This window comes from Lacerta agilis, chromosome 1, assembly GCF_009819535.1.
Source record: "Lacerta agilis isolate rLacAgi1 chromosome 1, rLacAgi1.pri, whole genome shotgun sequence".
NCBI classification, from domain to species: domain Eukaryota; kingdom Metazoa; phylum Chordata; class Lepidosauria; order Squamata; family Lacertidae; genus Lacerta; species Lacerta agilis.
The window spans coordinates 94,400,234-94,419,742 of record NC_046312.1 but is presented as its reverse complement, the minus strand read 5'-3'; the positions used below and the strand labels follow the sequence as shown (position 1 = coordinate 94,419,742).

Genomic DNA, 19,509 nt, shown 5'->3' with positions numbered 1-19,509 from the left:
TATTACCCCTCCGGGAGTTAAAACAACAACAACACAGTTTAGGTAAAAATCAATTATGTGGAGTATATCACGTGTGTGTGTGTGTGTGTGTGTGTGTGTGTGTATACAAATAGAATTTGGGTGCATCTGCATGATAGCTTCTCTTAGTCCCATACAGGAAGTTTCACCACCCAGTTGCAAATATACAGTGGATATGGTATGAGCCACAATTTTATACTAATGTTATTTCTTGGTTTGTACCTATGGTTGTTTTTAAATATTTGCCCAGTTTCTGAGAGCTATTCTATTTATTATTATTATTATTATCATCATCATCATTATTATTATTATTATTATTATTTTCAGTATTAGGATCAAATCCAAATTCCTTCTTTCCTTGTCTTAATTACTCTGGTTTTCAAACTTTCATTTATGGGAAGTAGATATTCTCTGTGAGCAGTATCTGCATTGCAGTTAGTACGGTTGTACATTAACCAAATGCAGGCTCCATTGCACAGAATTACTTTTTCCTAAATTTCCTACTTGAAGGGAGAGAAAGGCACTTGAGTCAATTACAGGAACCTGTTATATAGTCTTAAATTTTACATACAGTGTTCACCCAGTGCAAGGCATGAAGGAACAAATAGTGATGCTTTAGTGCAGTAAGAAAGAAACACTCTTGAAAGAACATCCTCAGGTATGAGCAATCCTGAAGTTGTGTGTTGCCTGTTTATGAAACCAGCACTCTCATTAATGATGGGCATTAAGTGGTTTTAAAACAGCTGAAGTCACTGCCACACAACAATATTTTCTTGGGCTAGAGGGCATCCACACTATACTTGTAAGCATGGCTTTTGTATAAAACTGGATGCAAGGATACAACATTAGCAAGGAGTCGTAGTGTGCCACAAATACCTTCCTTGTTTGCTCTTTGTAATGTGCAGTTTCCATGGTGATGCCCCAAGTGCTTTTATTGAGATGGATATGCTAGTATAGTGAAATATATGATAAGACTTCAGCTTGCCTTGCAGTTCAGTCATTGCATAACCATAAAGAAAAAGGACAGAAAAGTGTTCCCTGTTCTTTTCCCCACTTCTTCTCTATCAGGGGCACAACCAAGCACTTAAAAGACTCAAAGCACAGACCTGTGATAGAAATTTGCATATGCTAATAGATATGTATGCAGAGATGCAAATTAAGGTTTGTGAACAAGTAAACAAGCTCAGCAGATGAGGTGTTTCTGGCCCAGCAGTCTTGTAAGCAAAATATGAGAGAGAGAGAGAGAGAGAGAGAGAGAGAAGGAAAAGTTCAAAAACACTGCAATTATTGAGGGAGAAGACTTGATTCTATACATTCATGCCTGTTGTGTATACACTGCTTTGTTCACAGATTTGCTGTGGGTGTACTTAGTATAGGATTTATAAATGGCTTTGTAACTGGAATGGCAGTGTAACATCAAAGCATAGTGTAAAACGTAGTTAAATACATAATTATTTGTAGCTGCATTATGTCACGAGCAAAGATGTTTAGGATAGAATGGGATAGATATACTTATGCAGTTATAAATTATGGCACAACTGGATGGAAATGAGTTTCATTTCAAACAAAAGAAGGTTGCAGATTATGGAAGTGTTTAGTTTTTTTTAGTTTTTTTTAAATAATCTCTTTCTAATTCAGTGCTGTTGCTCCAATTAAAATCTAGTGAGGTAGCGAACAATGAATCTCGATGGATTTGATTCCTTATTTAATGATTTTCAGAAGCAATGGCAAGAAGGTAATCTGAGGCGACAAAGAGGAAAGGTCCTGGGGGACATGGCAGCAGATGGTCAGGGTTATTTTATTAATTTAGTACCGTATTAAAGTGTCTCTTCTGATCAGTTTTCTGGAAGATGAATTAATTTGGAAAGGTAATCGTTCACACCAAGTGGGATGCTGTTTGAGGCTCCTGATGGGTTACCAGTGATGGCTGATACCAGGTCACTGCCCATCTCCTTGCCATTTCAGTTTTCATCTTCATAACAAGCACTTCCACTTGTCTCTTGCCATACCTTTTATCCTTGACCCCGTGGTGCACAACACAACTCACTAGACCCTCAGGAAGTGCACAAGTCTACTCATAATTCAGCTCATTCATTCTGCCTCCCAAATGTAATCTAGGCTGTACTAGCTGCGTATTTGTCAGTGGTACTTAGTACTGGTGGTAGTGGGAATACTGGGGCAGGTGGTGGAGGGGGGGCCACTGGGAGCTGTATTGGTTCATAAAGAAGCATGGAATAGGCATACAAACATTGTGGTGAGTAGCTCCACTCTGTGGATGCATTGAAATACTGCAGGGATTCCTTGAACAGATCTCGCTGGTCTCAAGTACTTGAAAACTGGATTCCTTTGCCTCCTACACTTGCTTTTCCTCCTCTGTTCCTTCATTTCAGCTCTTTACTTGTATTAAATAAAATTTGGGGTTGTAAAGAGTGTTTCAGTCATAATATTTGCATAGAGCATGCAACTTTGAAATAAAATCCTAGAATGTGTATACTGTTTTATTAGATCTTAAAAGGTAAAGGGACCTCTGACCATTAGGTCCAGTCGCAGATGACTCTGGGGTTGCGGCGCTCATCTCGCTTTAACTGGCCGAGGGAGCTGGTGTACAGCTTCTGGGTCATGTGACCAGCATGACTAAGCCGCTTCTGGCGAACCAGAGCAGCGCATGGAAACGCCGTTTACCTTCCCGCCAGAGCAATACCTATTTATCTACTTGCACTTTGATGTGCTTTCGAACTGCTATGTTGGCAGGAGCAGGGACTGAGCAATGGGAGCTCACCCCGTCATGGGGATTTGAACCACCGACCTTCTGATCGGCAAGCCCTAGGCTCTGTGGTTTAACCCACAGCGCCACCCGCATCCCTCATATTAGATCTTAGTTGGTATAATAACCTATTTCTAGTTCAAAAATAGACAGTGCATGTGGCATGTGCAATGAAATGAAATGAAACCCTTAAAGAGAGTTTTCCTGTTCCAGGCTGGTTTGAAATGTCCATGCCTGGCAGGAGAGGCATTTCTGGAAGGGTGAAAGGGAAATGGACCCTTTTATTCTTCCCCATCCCTGTTCTATAAAGAGATGGAGGGATCAGGTTTAGGATTGCATAGCGACCCTGAATATGAGCACTGATAGAGCAGGGAAGCTGGGAAAGAGAATGGGTCTCATTTTTCCTCTCCTTCTCATTATTCCTATATAATGCTAGAGGAAAGTGCGGGGAGGCAGTCACAGTTGCCCCCATGGGCATAACCAGGTGGGTGCAGCTGCCCCCCCAATCAAATAAGTAAATAAAAATACTTAATTAACTGACCAGTTGTGTTGCAGATAACTTTGTTCTGTCCCCCAAACATAAAGCCTACCTCCCAGATAAATCCTGGCTACTCCCAAGGCTGCCCCCTTTCCACTCTCCAGAACCCATGTTTTCTGCTATATAGCTATCAGTGGTCATATTCAGGGCAGGCAGCTACCCAGCCCAAAACCTGCATGTTTACTCTCATAGTATACATCCTTGCAACTTAATTCCCCCTTCCAGGATACTTGCCAGACAAGATGCTGGAGCAGGCGTCAGCAAAGTTATCTGGCCATGGGCCGGATCAAGCCCACAGAGAGCATCCGTGGGCTGGACATGCACAGCGCAAGGCTGGAAATCGCTTCGCCGCATATGCAATTTTCGGCATCTGGACATGCGCAGACACGATTTCTAGTATCTGTGCGTGCACAGACGCAATTTCCGGTGCTGCTTGGCAAGTCCCCGCACCGCGCTGGTGGCTTGCCAAGCGGGTGGCTCAGTTGGCGGGCAGCTCGAGGGCCGGTAAAACCTCTGTGCTAGAGGCTAGTTCCTCCTTTTCTGCTGAGCCATTGTGGTTTTTGATCCATCCTGGGAGGCTTTGGTGTGCTCCAACAGATGTGCTGCTGAATCTTGCACCTTTTTCATGCTCCTGAAGTATGTTTGAATGGGGAAGTTGTTGATCCTTCTTGCACAGAGAGGGTAAGAGCATCACGCTCACATATCCCTATGGGAGAGAAATGTAGTTCCCTTTCGAAGATAACGTTTACTGATTGAGATATGTGTGTGAATTGCTCATGTGTGCCCACACTCACAGCTGTTCAGATATATCTAGCCAAAGCCACCTCCAGAAGCTTTTTGCTTGGACCCAGATCTATACATTTATTTGACAGCTTTGTATTACATGGCAAAAGTGACACATAATATATTTTTCATTTTTCTTTTCCAGGATAACTTTCTATATAGTGTTTCTATTTTAAGTGGAATCCTTTGCACTACTTTGGCAGTGATCAAATTTATGTTGGGGAATGTGCTCACAAGCAGAGCATTGTTAACTGATGGTAAGTAGCAAGTATCACATTCCTCTATGTTTTGGCTACTTTAATATAAGATGAAAGATGAGTGAGATGAACATAAGGTAAAATACAAAAACAGCTACAGATATGAGCCACCAGTTAACATGTAGCTGACAGATTTGTTGAGTTTCTTACTATTAAATTAAACATGTGATTCGGACTGCATAATCATCAAATGCTGTAAGGACAGACACCCCACCCCCCGCACCAAGATTAATAGGAACCGTAGTTTACCCTACACAGAGCTATAATTCCCAGCACTTTTAACAAATGATTCTTGGGGGGGGGGGTGCTTGCTTTAAATGCATTGTATGTATGCAGCCTTAGCTTCCCTGATTTGCAGATATTTTTATTTTAGGCATTTCTGGCAACTATAAGCTATAGAAAAATGAAGACATTCAAAGCAACAAAACAATGGATGGAAGTAGCCCCTTAAATAAAGTGTGGAGACCAGTAAACCCCAAGGAGTTAATAATAATAATAATAATAATAATAATAATAATAATAATAATAATAATAATAATTGCAAGCAAGTCAGGAGAGCTTGAATGCATTAATAGTAGTCAGATGGAGTGTGTGTGTTGCAGGAAATAAGAGGCCCACAAAGCATGGCCAAATCATAGGCTTCTTCTGATACTGGATAGTTTTGTCTATGCCGGCTGCTGTGTAGTGCATGAAAAGATGTCAAACAGCAGCAAGAATACTGTAATTATTTATTGGGGACAACCCCTGTTTGTCTTGCTCCCAATGAAAAATTCTACAGGAGTCAAGACAGCAGACATGAGAAATTCAAGTAGGGAGCACAGACGAAGGCTATGTAGTGCAGTCATCCTGTTTCCCACAGTGGTCCATCAAGTGGGACAAATGAGTGCAATAAGCTTTTCCTGCTGTGTGGTATTCTGAGGCATGGTGCCTCTCTGTGATTCTGAAAACAAAAGCTGGAAACAGATGCTTTGATACCACCAATTTCATTTTAATGCAATTAAATATGGTTCAGATCTGTTGAAAAGTAACATATAAGCATTATTTTTTTAAAAAAATCTGTGTTACCTAAGCTCTGGTATTTCTTGGAAAGGGTCTAGCCATGTGTAGTGAGCTTTTATAGTCTCTAGGAATGAGCACTGCATTGCGCTTTGTGTGAGAGAGTGCCAAAAAGATCATTTGGAAGCTGTGGAATGCCACTTCTTTCCTACTGGTACATTTTGGGAGGTGAGACCATATTCACTCAGTACTGCAGCAGTTGTACTGGCTGCTGGTTAGCTTCCTAGTGTTGGTTCTTAGGTTTTGAAGCTCTTAATTGCCTGGGGCCTATGTACCTTAAAGACCATTTCTCTTTCTTAGTATAAGCCCCTCTCCTCACAGTGAAACATTGGTTGTAAGAAACAGGAGGTTCATTGTTACAAACTAAAGCATTGGAACAGGCTCCTTTAGGAGGTTCAGGGTTGCTCTTTCCACCCCCTGGAATGGGTGAAAATACTGCCCTGTGATATTCTGTGGGGTGTAGCGTCATGAGTATAAAATTTCCCTAGATGATTTGACTGTTGAAGAAGGATCACAACTGTTGGAGGAGCAAGCGGTACTTGTGGTAGTAGAAAAAGCTGACTGCTTTCACATCATCACAGCTGTCAGAGCCATCAGCTGTGAGCAAACAATTGTGGCAATTAAAAAAGAAAAAAGAAAATCCATGATTGATGAGAGTGCTGAGACGCTTTTAAGTTTGAACTACTGAAACTTGGAGGCCCAACTTTAGCCCCAAAACAATTGTTGTTGTTTAATTTCCTCACCACTCCTAGAAGTATATAATCAAGGCCAGCTGCTGCATTTCAGTGATTTTTGCATGTCTGTGTGTGTGTCTCTCTCGCTCTGGTCCCCCAGGAATGGTCTGGCTTTCCCCCTTTCCTTTTTAGGAAGAGCAGCAGCAAAAGCAGAGCATGGAAGCAGCAAAGGTTTACCTGCTCTGGAGTTGTGCCAGCTGCTGCTCCCTTCCTGCCACTGTTGGGGGTCCCAAAAACAAATGTGCCTGCCTGGGAATTTATCCTCCTACCCAGAAGTCCAGTGTCAAGTCCAGCTGCTTAATCAATGAAAGCAATTTTGGGGGTGAAGGTGTGCTTGTTGCTGCTGCTTCTGAATGAATTATACAAGGATTTCTCCCCCCCCAAAAAGTCACCTTTTTTGTTTAAAAGTAAGGCCATATCTCCTTTTCTGCATTGCCCCCACCCTGGGTCAGTGCTGCCAGATACTCCAAAATTAGCCACCCCAGTATTAAAGGACCCATTGAAAACAGGCCATTTTCAGTTGTATATAACAGTGGTGTTTCAGTTGATGAATAAGCCAAATATTAAGGAGTTTTTTGCCTGTCTGTGCAGACCAGTCGTGATTTAAACCAGAAAGTCTCTAACCATGGTTGGAAGTTGTGTTTAAATACCTTGGCTTGTTAAGAGCTGGTGACCATAGTTTCACCAGATGTCAGTTTCATCAAAACTGGGAATTAGAGACTTCTGGGTTTAATTGCAGCTTGCACAAAACGGTTGTGTGTGTTGATAAAACAAGGCTCATTCATATCTCTGCTTATTAAACCAAGATAAGACCATCTGAATTGGCTCAGTGGTAAAACGGATAGAATGTTTTGTCCCACTTCTCTACCTGTTTAATAGGCCATGATTACCAGTGTTTTTAAGTAGTCCTGCATTTTGCAAATAGCTGAGGAACTTCTCTTCCATTAATTACGTCGTGATAATTGTGTTGCTGCTGATTTTATTGTTAGCTAAATTAGAGACTAAACTCTGTAATTAGCCTGGTGTCTGTGCATTCTAGCTATTTTAGGCAGGCAGCTACGCACAGATTTCTCCCTTTGTATTTTTGGCTTTTGGTGGAATATAATCTTTAGGAGGGTGAGATTCCCACCCACGAGCAAGCAATACAGCAAGAGGGTGGAAGCAGCAGTTGCACAAAGTGAATTAGTATGTCTCTTTTGCCTGTTAGCACTTTTCTGATTCCTGTTAATTTGCTTCCTGCCGTGACAGCCTGTGGAACTGTAAGTTTCTTATAGACAGCACAGAGTGGGGGACAGAATTCAGCATTTTCTATCTAACAGGGATTTCTTTTTTTTAAGTCTGCAGATGTCTCGTGTATTTAGTCTTAGTTAATTGTTTAAAAACATGCTAAGTGAGGAGGCATATATTAGGCTTGCCAATGTTCTCATGTTAACAGACAATATGGTATCTGGGAAGGCTCAAGATAGAACCTGGTCAGCAGGCAGAGACTTGTGGATAGCAATAGATAACTGAACTATCTATTTACCCTTGTAAATTGCTGCTGACCAGGGCCAGCCCACCCATGACTCAGGCAGCATGAACCACCAGGACAGCAGGTCCCACCACCACTTGTTTCTGTTGTAAACCTTCCCTCACTCCTTCTCCCCTGGTGAGGGGGGCAGGAGCGGAGGAAACTTCTTGGGGCGCCACGCCGCAGGACCTCCGGAGTCTGCCCGCCTCCTCCCACTTGGCGGACCGTTTGGGCAGCATGGAGCCTGCGCACGCCCAAGCCACAGCATCTCTCCCAGGTGAGTGCCGTCCCGGCATTTTGTCATCCCCCTCAGTGGTGACACTCGGGGCGTTCCGCACCCACTGCACCCCCTTCCTCTTCCCTTGGAGGGGGAGTGCCATTTGGAGGTCTGCCTTAAGTGCCCAAATGTTTTGGACAGACCCTGCTACTGAGACATAAGGTGAACCCATAGTACATAGTATTATGTACACTACCATTTCTCCAAGTGGTGAAATCATCTAGGAGTGGTGCTCATCCAGGTATGGCTGCCTTTGGAAAACAAATCATTGGTGATTTAATAGGTTTTTTTTGTAATATTCAGCTGAGCATAGGTGGAGACAGAACATAGCATTATTGAAATCACTGCTCCTACATCAGATCTTCAAAAGCTCATTCTGCCTTCCTGATTTGAACTGCAGTTTTCTTTGTTTCTGTCTATATCTTTCTATGGGCAAATGTGTGCATGTACACACTTGTGTAAGGTTGTCCTTAGTTTGGAGATATGCTTCTTAACTCTAGCTATTAACTTGGGGATTCGGGGCTATTTACCTGTAACTTTCCTAACAAGGGATGAGGCTGGCAGCTTGACTATTAAGGAACTTTAAGCAGTCACTCTGGCCTCATTAATCCTTTTCTCTCCAAATGCAAATTTCATTAGAATCTGGAAGTAATCCATTTACAAAGCTGGGGGGCTGGGATGGAGGGTAGGCAAGTCCCATTCTCCAAGCTTTCTTCTGTTTCCCACAGTCCAAACTATATTCTTTGTAAACCGCTTGGAGATTTTATTTACAATTAAGCGGTATACCAATTCTGTTAAATAAATATTAATTTGTTGTGCGGTATAATCAGTAGCCTCTTCTAAACATGGATAGAACAGCAACAGCACAACAGGCAAGGCAGTATTTTATGTTTCACCAGCACTAGTCAGGACTGCATTTTCTCAAAGACTTCTCATTGCATAGGAAAGACATCTTGTGGCCAGCCAGATAGGTAAATAGCATCCCTAGGTGTTAGTATGGTGCACAAGGGAAGGCTGGTTGCCATTAGGCTGAGCTGAAGTAGGGTGCTTTTGCTATTTTTATTGCCCTTATAAGTATTTTTCATTCTAGTGATTCCCCCCCCCCCAAGGGGATCTTCAGTGCCCACCCCCAGCAAGAGATTGGGTGCTCATGAAATAAGGCACCCACTCCCAGCACACATTTAGGCACCTTCTGTATATGATTAGGTGGTGAGGGCAAAGTGCATCAGTGCCTTGGGGCATGCCCAGAACAGAAAAAGCAATGAATGGCAGGGTAGCAGTAACTTGAGTGTACAACCAAAAAGCCCTCCAGAGTCATTCCAGCAACCTCCATCTGCTAGTGTGAGTGGCAAGCAGTGGAACAGCAATGAATAGCCATGACTGCGGGGGGGGGGGGGCACAAACAGGAATGTGTGGAAACTAACATGTTGAATACACACATAGCAGTCTGATCTGAAATGCCTATTGGCCCGCATCTGGAAGCACCCAAAGACAGCATTCTGCTTGGACCGGCACCCTAAGAGGCAGCAGAGATGGGGGGAATCTAATTACGAATGGGGTGTGTAGATGGCAGGTGCTGGATAGACATGCATAGAGCGAAACTGGATTGGAGAGAGAAGTTAGAATGCTTGATTCGCATTGCTGTAAAATGGTGTGGGTACCTGAGTGAGAACTAGGAAGAAATGGAGTAGTTTGAAGTGCAAGTATTAACTATTCAAAGGTGGGGTGAGTGGTGGAAATTCCAAGGCACTGCAGTGAATACAAAAACCACCCTTAGCACTTGGATGCAGAGGATTACTAGGGCTGTTGCTTATGAATTCCTAAAGCCTCAGACACTCTGGCTCTTTCACCATATACAGAGAGACCTCTAGGGAAAAGGAAATGAAGGGTGGTTGAGAGTTAGCCAAGCTGTCATAGGTTTCCTTAAAACCTACAGAACAAGCTCTGTGATGAAGGGAGATGCATGTTATCTGCACTTTTATCCTAGATTCCTACTATCATAATGTAAATATAAGCAAAGTCTGATTTAAAAAAACACCCTGCACTATCAATGTGGTCAGTATTTTCATGTGAGAGGCATGATCAGAGTGACATCTTGTGGCCGGTACCTGGAAAAGCTTAAATTTATTAGTGGGTTTATTTTATGTGAGTTGACAATGTAACTCATTAAACTCATGAGCAAACTCTCTGGTTCTTGGACAAGTCTAAATTTATACTTTTTATCTCAGGTTTCAACTCTCTGGTAGGAGGAATAATGGGATTCTCCATACTTATAAGTGCGGAGGTTTTTAAACACAATGCTGCTGTTTGGTACCTGGATGGAAGTATAGGTGTTCTAATTGGACTGACAATATTTGCCTATGGAGCTAAGTAAGTGCAGTTGTTCCTTTTTTCACCTTATTCTTTGTGTTTGCATGCTTATCAGATACTGTGATGATCTGTTCCTTGTATATGATGCTTGAGGCATGGGGTAGCAGCCTCAACACCATTTCCTGAGATGTTGCACTTACTTTGCTGTGTTGCATCTTCATTATTTACCATTGCTCTTACTACCTTATTACTACAAAGTTTCATTGCTTAAATATCAATATATTGGGTGACTTATAATTGCATGCCTTGCTTAGAACACCTTTTAGAATCCATCTTATCAAAATCCACTTTGGAGTGGTTGAGCTCTGGATAGAATACAAAGATATATTCTCAAAAATCTTCCAGCACCATTGTCCATGATTTTCTGCTCACAACTTGTGACTTTTGTCCTTCATCAACATGTGCTTTCATTTCCAGACTACTTGTGGACATGGTTCCTCGTGTACGGCAAACACGTCATTATGAAATGTTTGAATAAGGACAGAGCTCCATGGACTGAATAAAATTTTGCAAAATGTGATAACGTACTACATCCTGGCAAACGGTGCCAATTATATTTACAAGATTGCACTTTGTTTCTCATGGTATATTTTCTTTTTACATTATCTTTCCAAGAAAAAGGTCAATCTGTACAATTAGGCAAATATGTACACTGCTTAGATCTTGGCAAAAGTAGCAACAAGCAACCGTTTTCTTTTGTGTGTGCTATTTAAAATCCTGCAAATGGTAACAGAGATGAGCAAAGTTCACAGTTCTAATCAAGGCGCCATGTTTTGTCTTCTGGAATATTAAAGAGTTCTTCAACACAACAGATGCCTATATAAAGGAGCCAAACCCGAAAGGGTGCAGCCACAGTAGTCTTTTACCATGGCACTTTAAGGACTAACAGGTTTATTGTGGCATGAGCTTCTGTAGACAAGAGACTACTACTGCATCTGATATAGACAAGAGATGGCCTTTAGTTATGTTGCCACCAATGTTCCAGAATGTGCCAGCAAGTGAGACATTCCCAATGTCTTCTGTACAGAACTCAGTGGTATTGTACTTAGCTTATGGGGGCCAACAGACACTACTTGAAGCATGGAATTAATTCCCTCCCCCCAGCCTCAAAACAACCCCCTTCCCCAAACTGCTCCATTTTTAAATTCAAAGAATCTAATGTGAATTTCATACTATTTTCTAAAATTCTCTGCACTGCATAAATATAAAGCAACACATTATGAAATATATTAAGCTGCACAGACAAAATAAGCACAAGGTGTTAATGTACAGGCAAAAGCAAGAGGGGCTAGAGTTTGATTATATGTTTATGGCTGTGTTATGCACTTATGTAGCGGTATATATGGGTAAATACATGGGTGTCCTGCTGTCTGGTAAAAGTGATGGTTTCAAGGTGGTAGTAAGATAGCCTTTCTACTGTTAGTTAGGCTATTCTGTAGGTGTTCCATGTTCCCACCCACCAACTTATGTAATTTAATATCTGGATTACAAGTTATGACTCACATCATGTAAATCAATAAAGCTGTTACCTATTTTATACAGTACCTGTAATTAACCTTTAAATAAGCTCTCTAGATAATACATTAACAATACAATCTATGTACTTTATTTAAAGTTAAGTCCTGCTGTCTTCAATGGTGCTTACTAACTTGTAAGTGTGTTCAAGATTGCTTCCTCAATAGAACAAGTCGCCTTGTACAAAAGCCCTCTGAAATGTTGCCGCCATTTTTTCAGCTCTGAAGCCCTTTCTACATGAGCTTAACATTTGGTGAGTATGAAGAAATTATCAAAACATAACTTCGTCCCTCTTACTGTTTTGATACTGCATTTTGCAAAGGTAGAAATGAGACGTTTACCCAAGCAGCAGCTTCCACAGAAATACGTATGTGGAATAAAAGTTTACATATAGTCACATACTGAGTAACCAACACAGCAGCTCCTCTACCCTTCTTTTATTTGTTTTTTCTTACACCTGCTATATAGTAAATCTGCACAGAGCTCAAAATGTGAGACTGATGGTAGTAGATGTAGGCATTAAACATTTTTATTTAAAAAAATGCTTATCTCCAATTAAAAAACACGGAAGTGCAGTTGCCTGAAACTGCTTGTGAAAGAGTGTCTGACAGTGTTAACAATGAAGTTCATTCTCTACGTGACATCTTACCACCTCAGAAATTAGGATTCTCGTAAGAAATCAGGTCTATAATCTCCTCCAGAGAAACCCTATTAAACACATTTGGCACCTAGTCCACTACAGCAACATATGGGGTCAGTTGGTAGAAATGATGCAAATATTTTCTCCCACTCTAGGAAGGATCTGTTACAAAAAAAAAAGGAGTCGTGGATTCCAAGCAATGAATTGGCCAGCTAGCTTTCTCTGCATAGAGGACTTTTCCTCCAGGAATTCCTTCTGTTCACAGAACAAAAGCTTAGGATCCCAGCTCTGTGTGTGTGTGTGTGTGTGTGTGTGTGTGTGTGTGTGTGTTTGGCATGGTTAAATAAAGATCCCTTGGTGTACAGCACAGATTGCCAATATGATACCAGTGAGTATACATGTGCCAATAGAGGTACAGTGGTACCTCGGGTTAAGAACTTAATTCATTCTGGAGGTCCGTTCTTAACCTGAAACTGTTCTTAACCTGCGGTACCACTTTAGCTAATGGGGCCTCCCGCTGCTGCACGATTTCTGTTCTCATCCTGAAGCAAAGTTCTTAACCCGAGGTACTATTTCTGGGTTAGCAGAGTCTGTAACCTGAAACGTCTGTAACCCGAGGTACCACTGTATTCCCAAAAGACCACAGCATCTCCTTTCCCAGCCTTGAAAGAAGCATTGATTGTATAGCAAACAGAATAGTCGCACCATGCATCTGGTTAGTGCCCATAAGTTTCTGTGGTTTGCAAATGTACCAATAGGCCCCAAGAGCTTGGTACAAAATGTACCAGGAGCTGGCAGAACCCCAGGGGCGTAGCTAGCCGCCGGGGGCGGCAAGCCAAGCGGCACCCATGGGGTGGGGCGTCGCTCCATGCGCATGACGCCTCCGCCCGGGCCAGTTGCAGCGCTGCTGCTCCCGGGGTGACGGAGGGAGCGGCGGCGCGTGGGAGTGGCGGGAGGGGCCGCCGCTTGTCACCCCCACCCGCCGCTTGTCACCCCCACCCTCCCCTGTCACTGGGGGCGTACCACCCTTACCGCCCCTCCCCAGCGACGCCCCTGCAGAACCCATGGTGTATAGATTGATTGGTAATGCAACTGATATTCATACTTGGCACATATTTACGGCTTCTACTGTTTTTCTGAAACCTTTGTTTCAGGCATACAGAGTTTGTGCTGTGAAACTATCAACCAGGCCTCACGCCCTTATGTGTAAGGCTGATTTCATGAATTTTATAGCAGAACAATATCAGCTGCATTGGGAAGATAGTCTATTATGCAATGTAACTATCCCTCTTTAAAAACAAAAAACAAAACAAAAAAGCAGAAAGGTTCAATTATTGGAAGAGGGAAAAGTGTGTTTTTGGCTTCCTCTGTTTTAATAACTATCAGAGTCATTTATAAGAAAACTCTGGTCTTAATTTTATTTTCAAGCACAGTGTGGTTGGATGGAAGAAAGGGTGAAAACAACACAGTCACACAAGAAAAAGTTTATTGAAAAAAATAAAATTTACCCTAGTTTGCCCTACAACAGTTGGTGGGGGTGGGGAGTGGGGGGAAGGAAGCATTGTCAGCCATGAGAATACAGACATATTTACACCTTGGTTTTAAGTTTCCCATGTTGTTAATCTTCTAATTTTACAGTTACTTGCTGTGAAGCAACCTGCTTAAACAAAATATAACGGAACACAATTTAAGAAATAACCCACCCCCACAAAATTTCAAGCATGTATTGTTTTAAAAAACATAATCAGTGCTTGTGAAACAGATTAAAATCCTTATTAAACCTTAACCTACTACTCTGCTGAACAGTACTCAGAACTGGGAAGCTAACTCTTTACTTCTCATTACAAACAATATTTTTGACTTTCAATGTTACATTTATAGAGATAGTCAGTGACTTGCTATTGTCTGCTGCACAATTCTGGGGGAAAAAACCCCACTACTTACTTTTTTAAGGGTTTCTCTTGCTAGCCAAATGTTAATGTTGTGATCTTGACCCCTGGCTGTGAACTGCTTAGCTTATTTTAGTGAAACAGGAGAGCGGTTTCTGTTCTAAAAAAAATAGGACAACTGTAAGTTGGGAGGTAAGCTTTGTTTTGTTGGACAAAACAATGCCATTTGCCTAGAACCTGGGTTTCAGTAAGCTATGCAAGCATTCTGCATGGTTTGCCAGTACAGTGGTGCCCCGCTAGACGAATGCCTCGCTAGACGAAGGCATTTGTGTAGCGGAAGGCTGCCCTGCAAGACGAATTTGTCTATGGGGCTGCCTCGCAAGACGGGGAAAAAAAATTTCGTCTAGCGAAAACCGCGGTTTGCATTGCCGCTTCGCTAGACGAAAAAATTCGCAGAACGAATTATTTTCGTCTAGCAAGGCACCACTGTACTTCTCAGTGGGGCGGGTGTTACCGATGCATTATGTAAGCATGCTTTCAGGAAGAATCATGTAGGTGAAAGAATTTACATACACTTGGCAAACAGTCCTTGGAACTGGCAGGTTTCTTTACTTTGAAAAGTCACATTGTAAACTATTAGCCTGTGGCATTGGGTTCAAGGAGAAGTTTAATTAGAACTAGCAACTCACAACTAGTGTCCCATAAACACCTACTGCTATATACAGGATATGACCAATTCCAATACAAGAAGTCACTTTCATAATTGTAGAAGTAGTGGGGGGGGGGTAACTCCAAAAAACACTCCAAATGGTGGATTATTAAGCAAAGCTGGTACCTTCATGTATACATCAATACCAAGGAAATTAATTTGTTTATATAAATATAAAATGACAGGGCATAGTTAAGTAGCATCATTCAGTGTCCTGAAGATATAGTAGTAAGATATAATACTAAGGTACATCCATCTTGTATATGCTATTTCTATAGCATAACATATATATCTATAGACACACACTTTAACATTTGCAATATATTGCCTGACCTTCCTACCTGCCCTGTTATATAGTCAATTTATGCACAATATGTTCAGTCTTTACTATGGGAATTTTACATCTAGAAACGATTTAGAGTGTGAAAGATAGAGTCGTGGAAAACATTTAAAAAATTTTAGAATAAGAAGAAGCAAAGCACAAGCCACTCAGTATAAGAAGCTTAAGGTAATGGAAATCAAATCCAGGAAACTGGGGTAAATAGAAACTAGCACAGATCGAGAGAGAGAGAGAGAGTTCAATACTGGCCATTAGAACACAATTGTTTATGGCAGATGGAATGTGGAAGTTGCTGCAGGTGTGACTCTTATGTCTGAAGTTCTCCTGTTGCATTAGTTTTCCATATGCAACTTGTTCAGCCACTGTGAGAACAGGACGCCTGACTAGATGGGCCACTGGCCTGATCCAGCAGGCTCTTCTTATTTTATATGCTAGTCATGTATGCTGTGTGGTCTGATTCCTCATTTACATTCACTCTTCAATAGCTGCTACCTATCCTAGTAAGGACAACAGAGAATGCTCAATCGAAACTAGCCGGTAATTTTAGTTGCTTGAAATTGATTCCAACTGCTTAACTGTGGTTGTTAAAATATCAGCACTTAAGCATAGTGAGAGTAGTTAGGCTTTGTCTTGGGCAGTGTATACATGCGTTTACTTTGTATCCAGTACAGTACACTCCTGGTTTGGGAAGCGACGTGCACATGATGTTAGCTGCAATTCATATCTTCCCTGTTGTTTCATATAAAATGCTGCATCAGGTTTTTTTATTTATTTTTTGTCCCAGCTGGAACTCAGTTCTGGCACCTCTCAGGTGGGTGCCATTGCCATGATAAGAGAACAAGGGAGACGTTCAGGGTGAGTTCCAGCACCTTTTTCCAAGAAAAATAGCGCTAGCCATGAGCACAACTTCTTAAATAGCCACTCTCTTGCTTTCCAGGTGCTGTTAAGACTCCCAAATCCTATCAAGCACTGACTGGCACCACCAGTGGTCAGGTAAAATGGGACTGCAGTAAAAGCTGGAGGACCACCACAGCACTGCCTTAAGGCAATTTCTAGTTCAAGCATCTGAGTGACTATTTACTAAGTTTTCTGCAGAACAAGCCTAATTATTTTTGCAACATTATAAGCAGGAGGTTGTAATTGCAGTTATTTTGAATTAGTTTAGACATCTCCAAACTAAGGCCTGCGGGCCAAATGTGGCCCACGCAAGCCCCAACAATGCCCACCGCCCGCTCTTACTGGCACGGCGTGGTGCAGTTGCCCATCTCCAGGTCAGCACAGCGACAGAAACAGCTTTTGCGCATGTGCAAAACGTCATTTCCGGCACACTTTTGGGTCTGCGGAGACCCGTGCGTACGCGCACAAGCTATTTCCAGTGCCATGCCAACCCAGAAGTGCACTGGAAAAAGTGAATGCACGCGCATATGGGCATGCACTTCTCTGGCCTGCCACGCAATTAGCGCCAGAGGAACCGGCCCAAGGCCAGGTAAGTCGGGGGACCCCTGGTCTAGTTTCATGTGGAAGGAAGGTTAACGTGATACAAATTGGCATGGGTTGGAAGGATGCACCTGTTCCTGGATTTCCTTGCAAGGTTGTTCTGGTGGAAGAGAATGCAGAATAGGCCTTGAAAATGTCTCTTTCTGTGTACCCATGCTGTTTTAATGTGATGGCACTGATCATTTAAGTTGGAATGGTATTTTTATTACCTCTAAAGTTATTGATAAAAAAGATTAAGCAAAAAGACCATCTATAAAAATGGTGTATAAGGTTCCTTTAGCAAAGCAGAAACCACACCAATCATTTAAAACTGCTGAGAACCAATCAAAGTAAAATAATAGTTTTAGTATCTTTGCATAACATATGGTTTCATATTAGGTGTATGGTAGGGGAATTGGGTTCAAAGAGCACCTAATCATGCTGTTAGCAGCAAAACACCCAGTTTGTTTGTTTTTTAAAAAAGGAAAAACCATTTGATAGATTAAGATGGATTGTTGGAAGATGCCTCCTTTTTTTTAAAGGTTCTTATTGTGGATGGAAGATAATATTTTTATCAAAGGGTGCAAGGAACCAGCTATTACTAAGGACATTAATGGGCTATGGACAACTCTGCATGCTGATACTTAATTAAAAAAAAAAACTTGTATGACAATTGCAATCGCTTGTTGCATTTGACAACAGCCATCTAGAGCACCACATATAATCAAAACCAGAGGACATACTGCATAACCAGCTTAAAACACCTATCAATGCCTTCTCAACAATAACTCTCTTCACTTGATGCACTAAATAAACAGGAGTTACCTAGAATATGAATGGCCTCTACTTTGCCCAAAAGGCTGGAAGCAATGATCTAGTATTGTATGAAACCTATTGAGATTTATAATCTTCAGGCATAACCCATCACAGTTACTAGTACTAACATCCATTGTGGATGCATGGTGATTTTGTAGCAGTCACAACACCCTTTTCAATTCAGAACCTGTATGAAGGCCATTCTTTCTTTAGAAAGCTCACTGTCAAAAATACAAAAACAAAGGCACCAATTACGGGGAGGCCACTGTGTTATGTAGTTAATTCAATTGTGTGCCCCAAAACTTTGTAACTTTTGCAACAAAAGTTATTGGGGGGGACGTGAACACACAGAGTACAATGAGACAGTGTTTGGGGGGGAGGCTCGGTTAATTTCATTGTACACAGGTTGTACATTGACAATAAAGGTATTATTATTATTATTAACTGTCCTCCCAATTACGTTTTTTAAAACTAAGCAGCCTGTCAGACAACCAGTGGGCACCGTACCATCAAGGTATAAAATGTTGAATGATTAATTACAATGCTAAATACATTTTTATCCCCAGTTACAAATGGAAGTTTCCATAGACTTTTCAGAGAAATTGATTTTGGGCCTACTTACACACACTAAAAATTCTCCATATTGGACAGCTATATAACCAGAGCCACACTGACAAAATAACATGCAAGCGTTCAGTCATGTTGGTAGGCAAGGTTCTTCTCTGTGGCAATTTGTAAAAAGAAGAAAGCCCAATGCTACTCAGATTAAAAGTGTCACCACTTTTAAATTTACCCTGTAGTATATCTGACTATTTTTAAGGAAGTGCATAGGTAGACCCATACAACACCAGTCTTGCTTGCTTGAGGAGGTTAGGCTGCTCCTTGTGACTTGGTGTTAGGCTTCTGATAATCCTTATTCTATGAGAGTGGTGTGAACATTAGAAGCACATAACATGCCATGGCAGCTGAGTGAACGAGCTAGGGGACATGCACACTCTGATGCTACAGGGATGAGCAATTATGCCTCCTTTGAAGAAAAAGAGGAGGGGACTTTTCTCTCTAAAAACTTCTGGAGGTTCATGTGGTCAACCTTACATACTACTAAATGTGAAGAACTTAACAGGAGTGCCTTCATACCTGCGGAAGTTTGTGTTAAGAGCTTCATTTTCTACAAGAAAATAACCTATGCCTTCAAAAGATCATGCCAGTAATTTATAGAACATACTGAACTGCATTCTTTTGAGAGAGAGAGAGAGAGAGAAATAATGTACATACCAATTTACATTTCTAATTCTTTGATATTGGACGTCAACAATTTCCTGTCACTTGGAACATGAAAAGTACACTACCAAACCATTTAAGACCAGGCAGATGGGCATTAGCTAACTATATTCTCTCCTCCCTTGTTTACTAAGATTTAGCACGGATAATGCATCATATATAAGCGCATTGTGTTTAGACACAAACATTCAAGTACAAATATCAATAGGTAGCATTCTCTTTGAGTTGTTGCAGCTTGTAGTATGTACTTTTGCTTTGTCTTTTCTCCAATATTAAAAAATACTCTATAAATCATACCAATATTTACAGAAAATATATAAATCTTCAAATTAGTGTTCCATTATAATTGCTCAGGCAATGTTCACATCCCAAACACACAATTAATTTAAAATAAAAAAAAAATTAAAAGGCACACATATTAGCAGAATGTGCTTCAACACTGCCATGCAGAAACCAACCCCCCCCCCACCACAACTGCTTCTATGAACCACAAGAGAGACAAATGATCAAAACTAGGTGAAATGTACTGAAAAGCA

The 19,509-nt window shown here is 41.4% G+C and overlaps 1 protein-coding gene across 2 annotated transcripts in view; it reads left to right on the top strand.

The window, feature by feature from the left end:
* Positions 1 to 11,848, top strand: part of TMEM163 (transmembrane protein 163) — a 106,937-nt gene extending 95,089 nt beyond the window's left edge. For both annotated transcript variants that reach the window (XM_033163873.1, XM_033163864.1), the window contains 3 exons: positions 4,249 to 4,360; positions 10,166 to 10,307; positions 10,725 to 11,848. In XM_033163873.1, coding sequence (XP_033019764.1) covers positions 4,249 to 4,360; positions 10,166 to 10,307; positions 10,725 to 10,785 — 315 coding nt within the window. In that variant the 3' untranslated portion in view covers positions 10,786 to 11,848. The remainder of the gene's footprint in view (positions 1 to 4,248; positions 4,361 to 10,165; positions 10,308 to 10,724) is intronic.
* Positions 11,849 to 19,509: the final 7,661 nt, after the last annotated feature.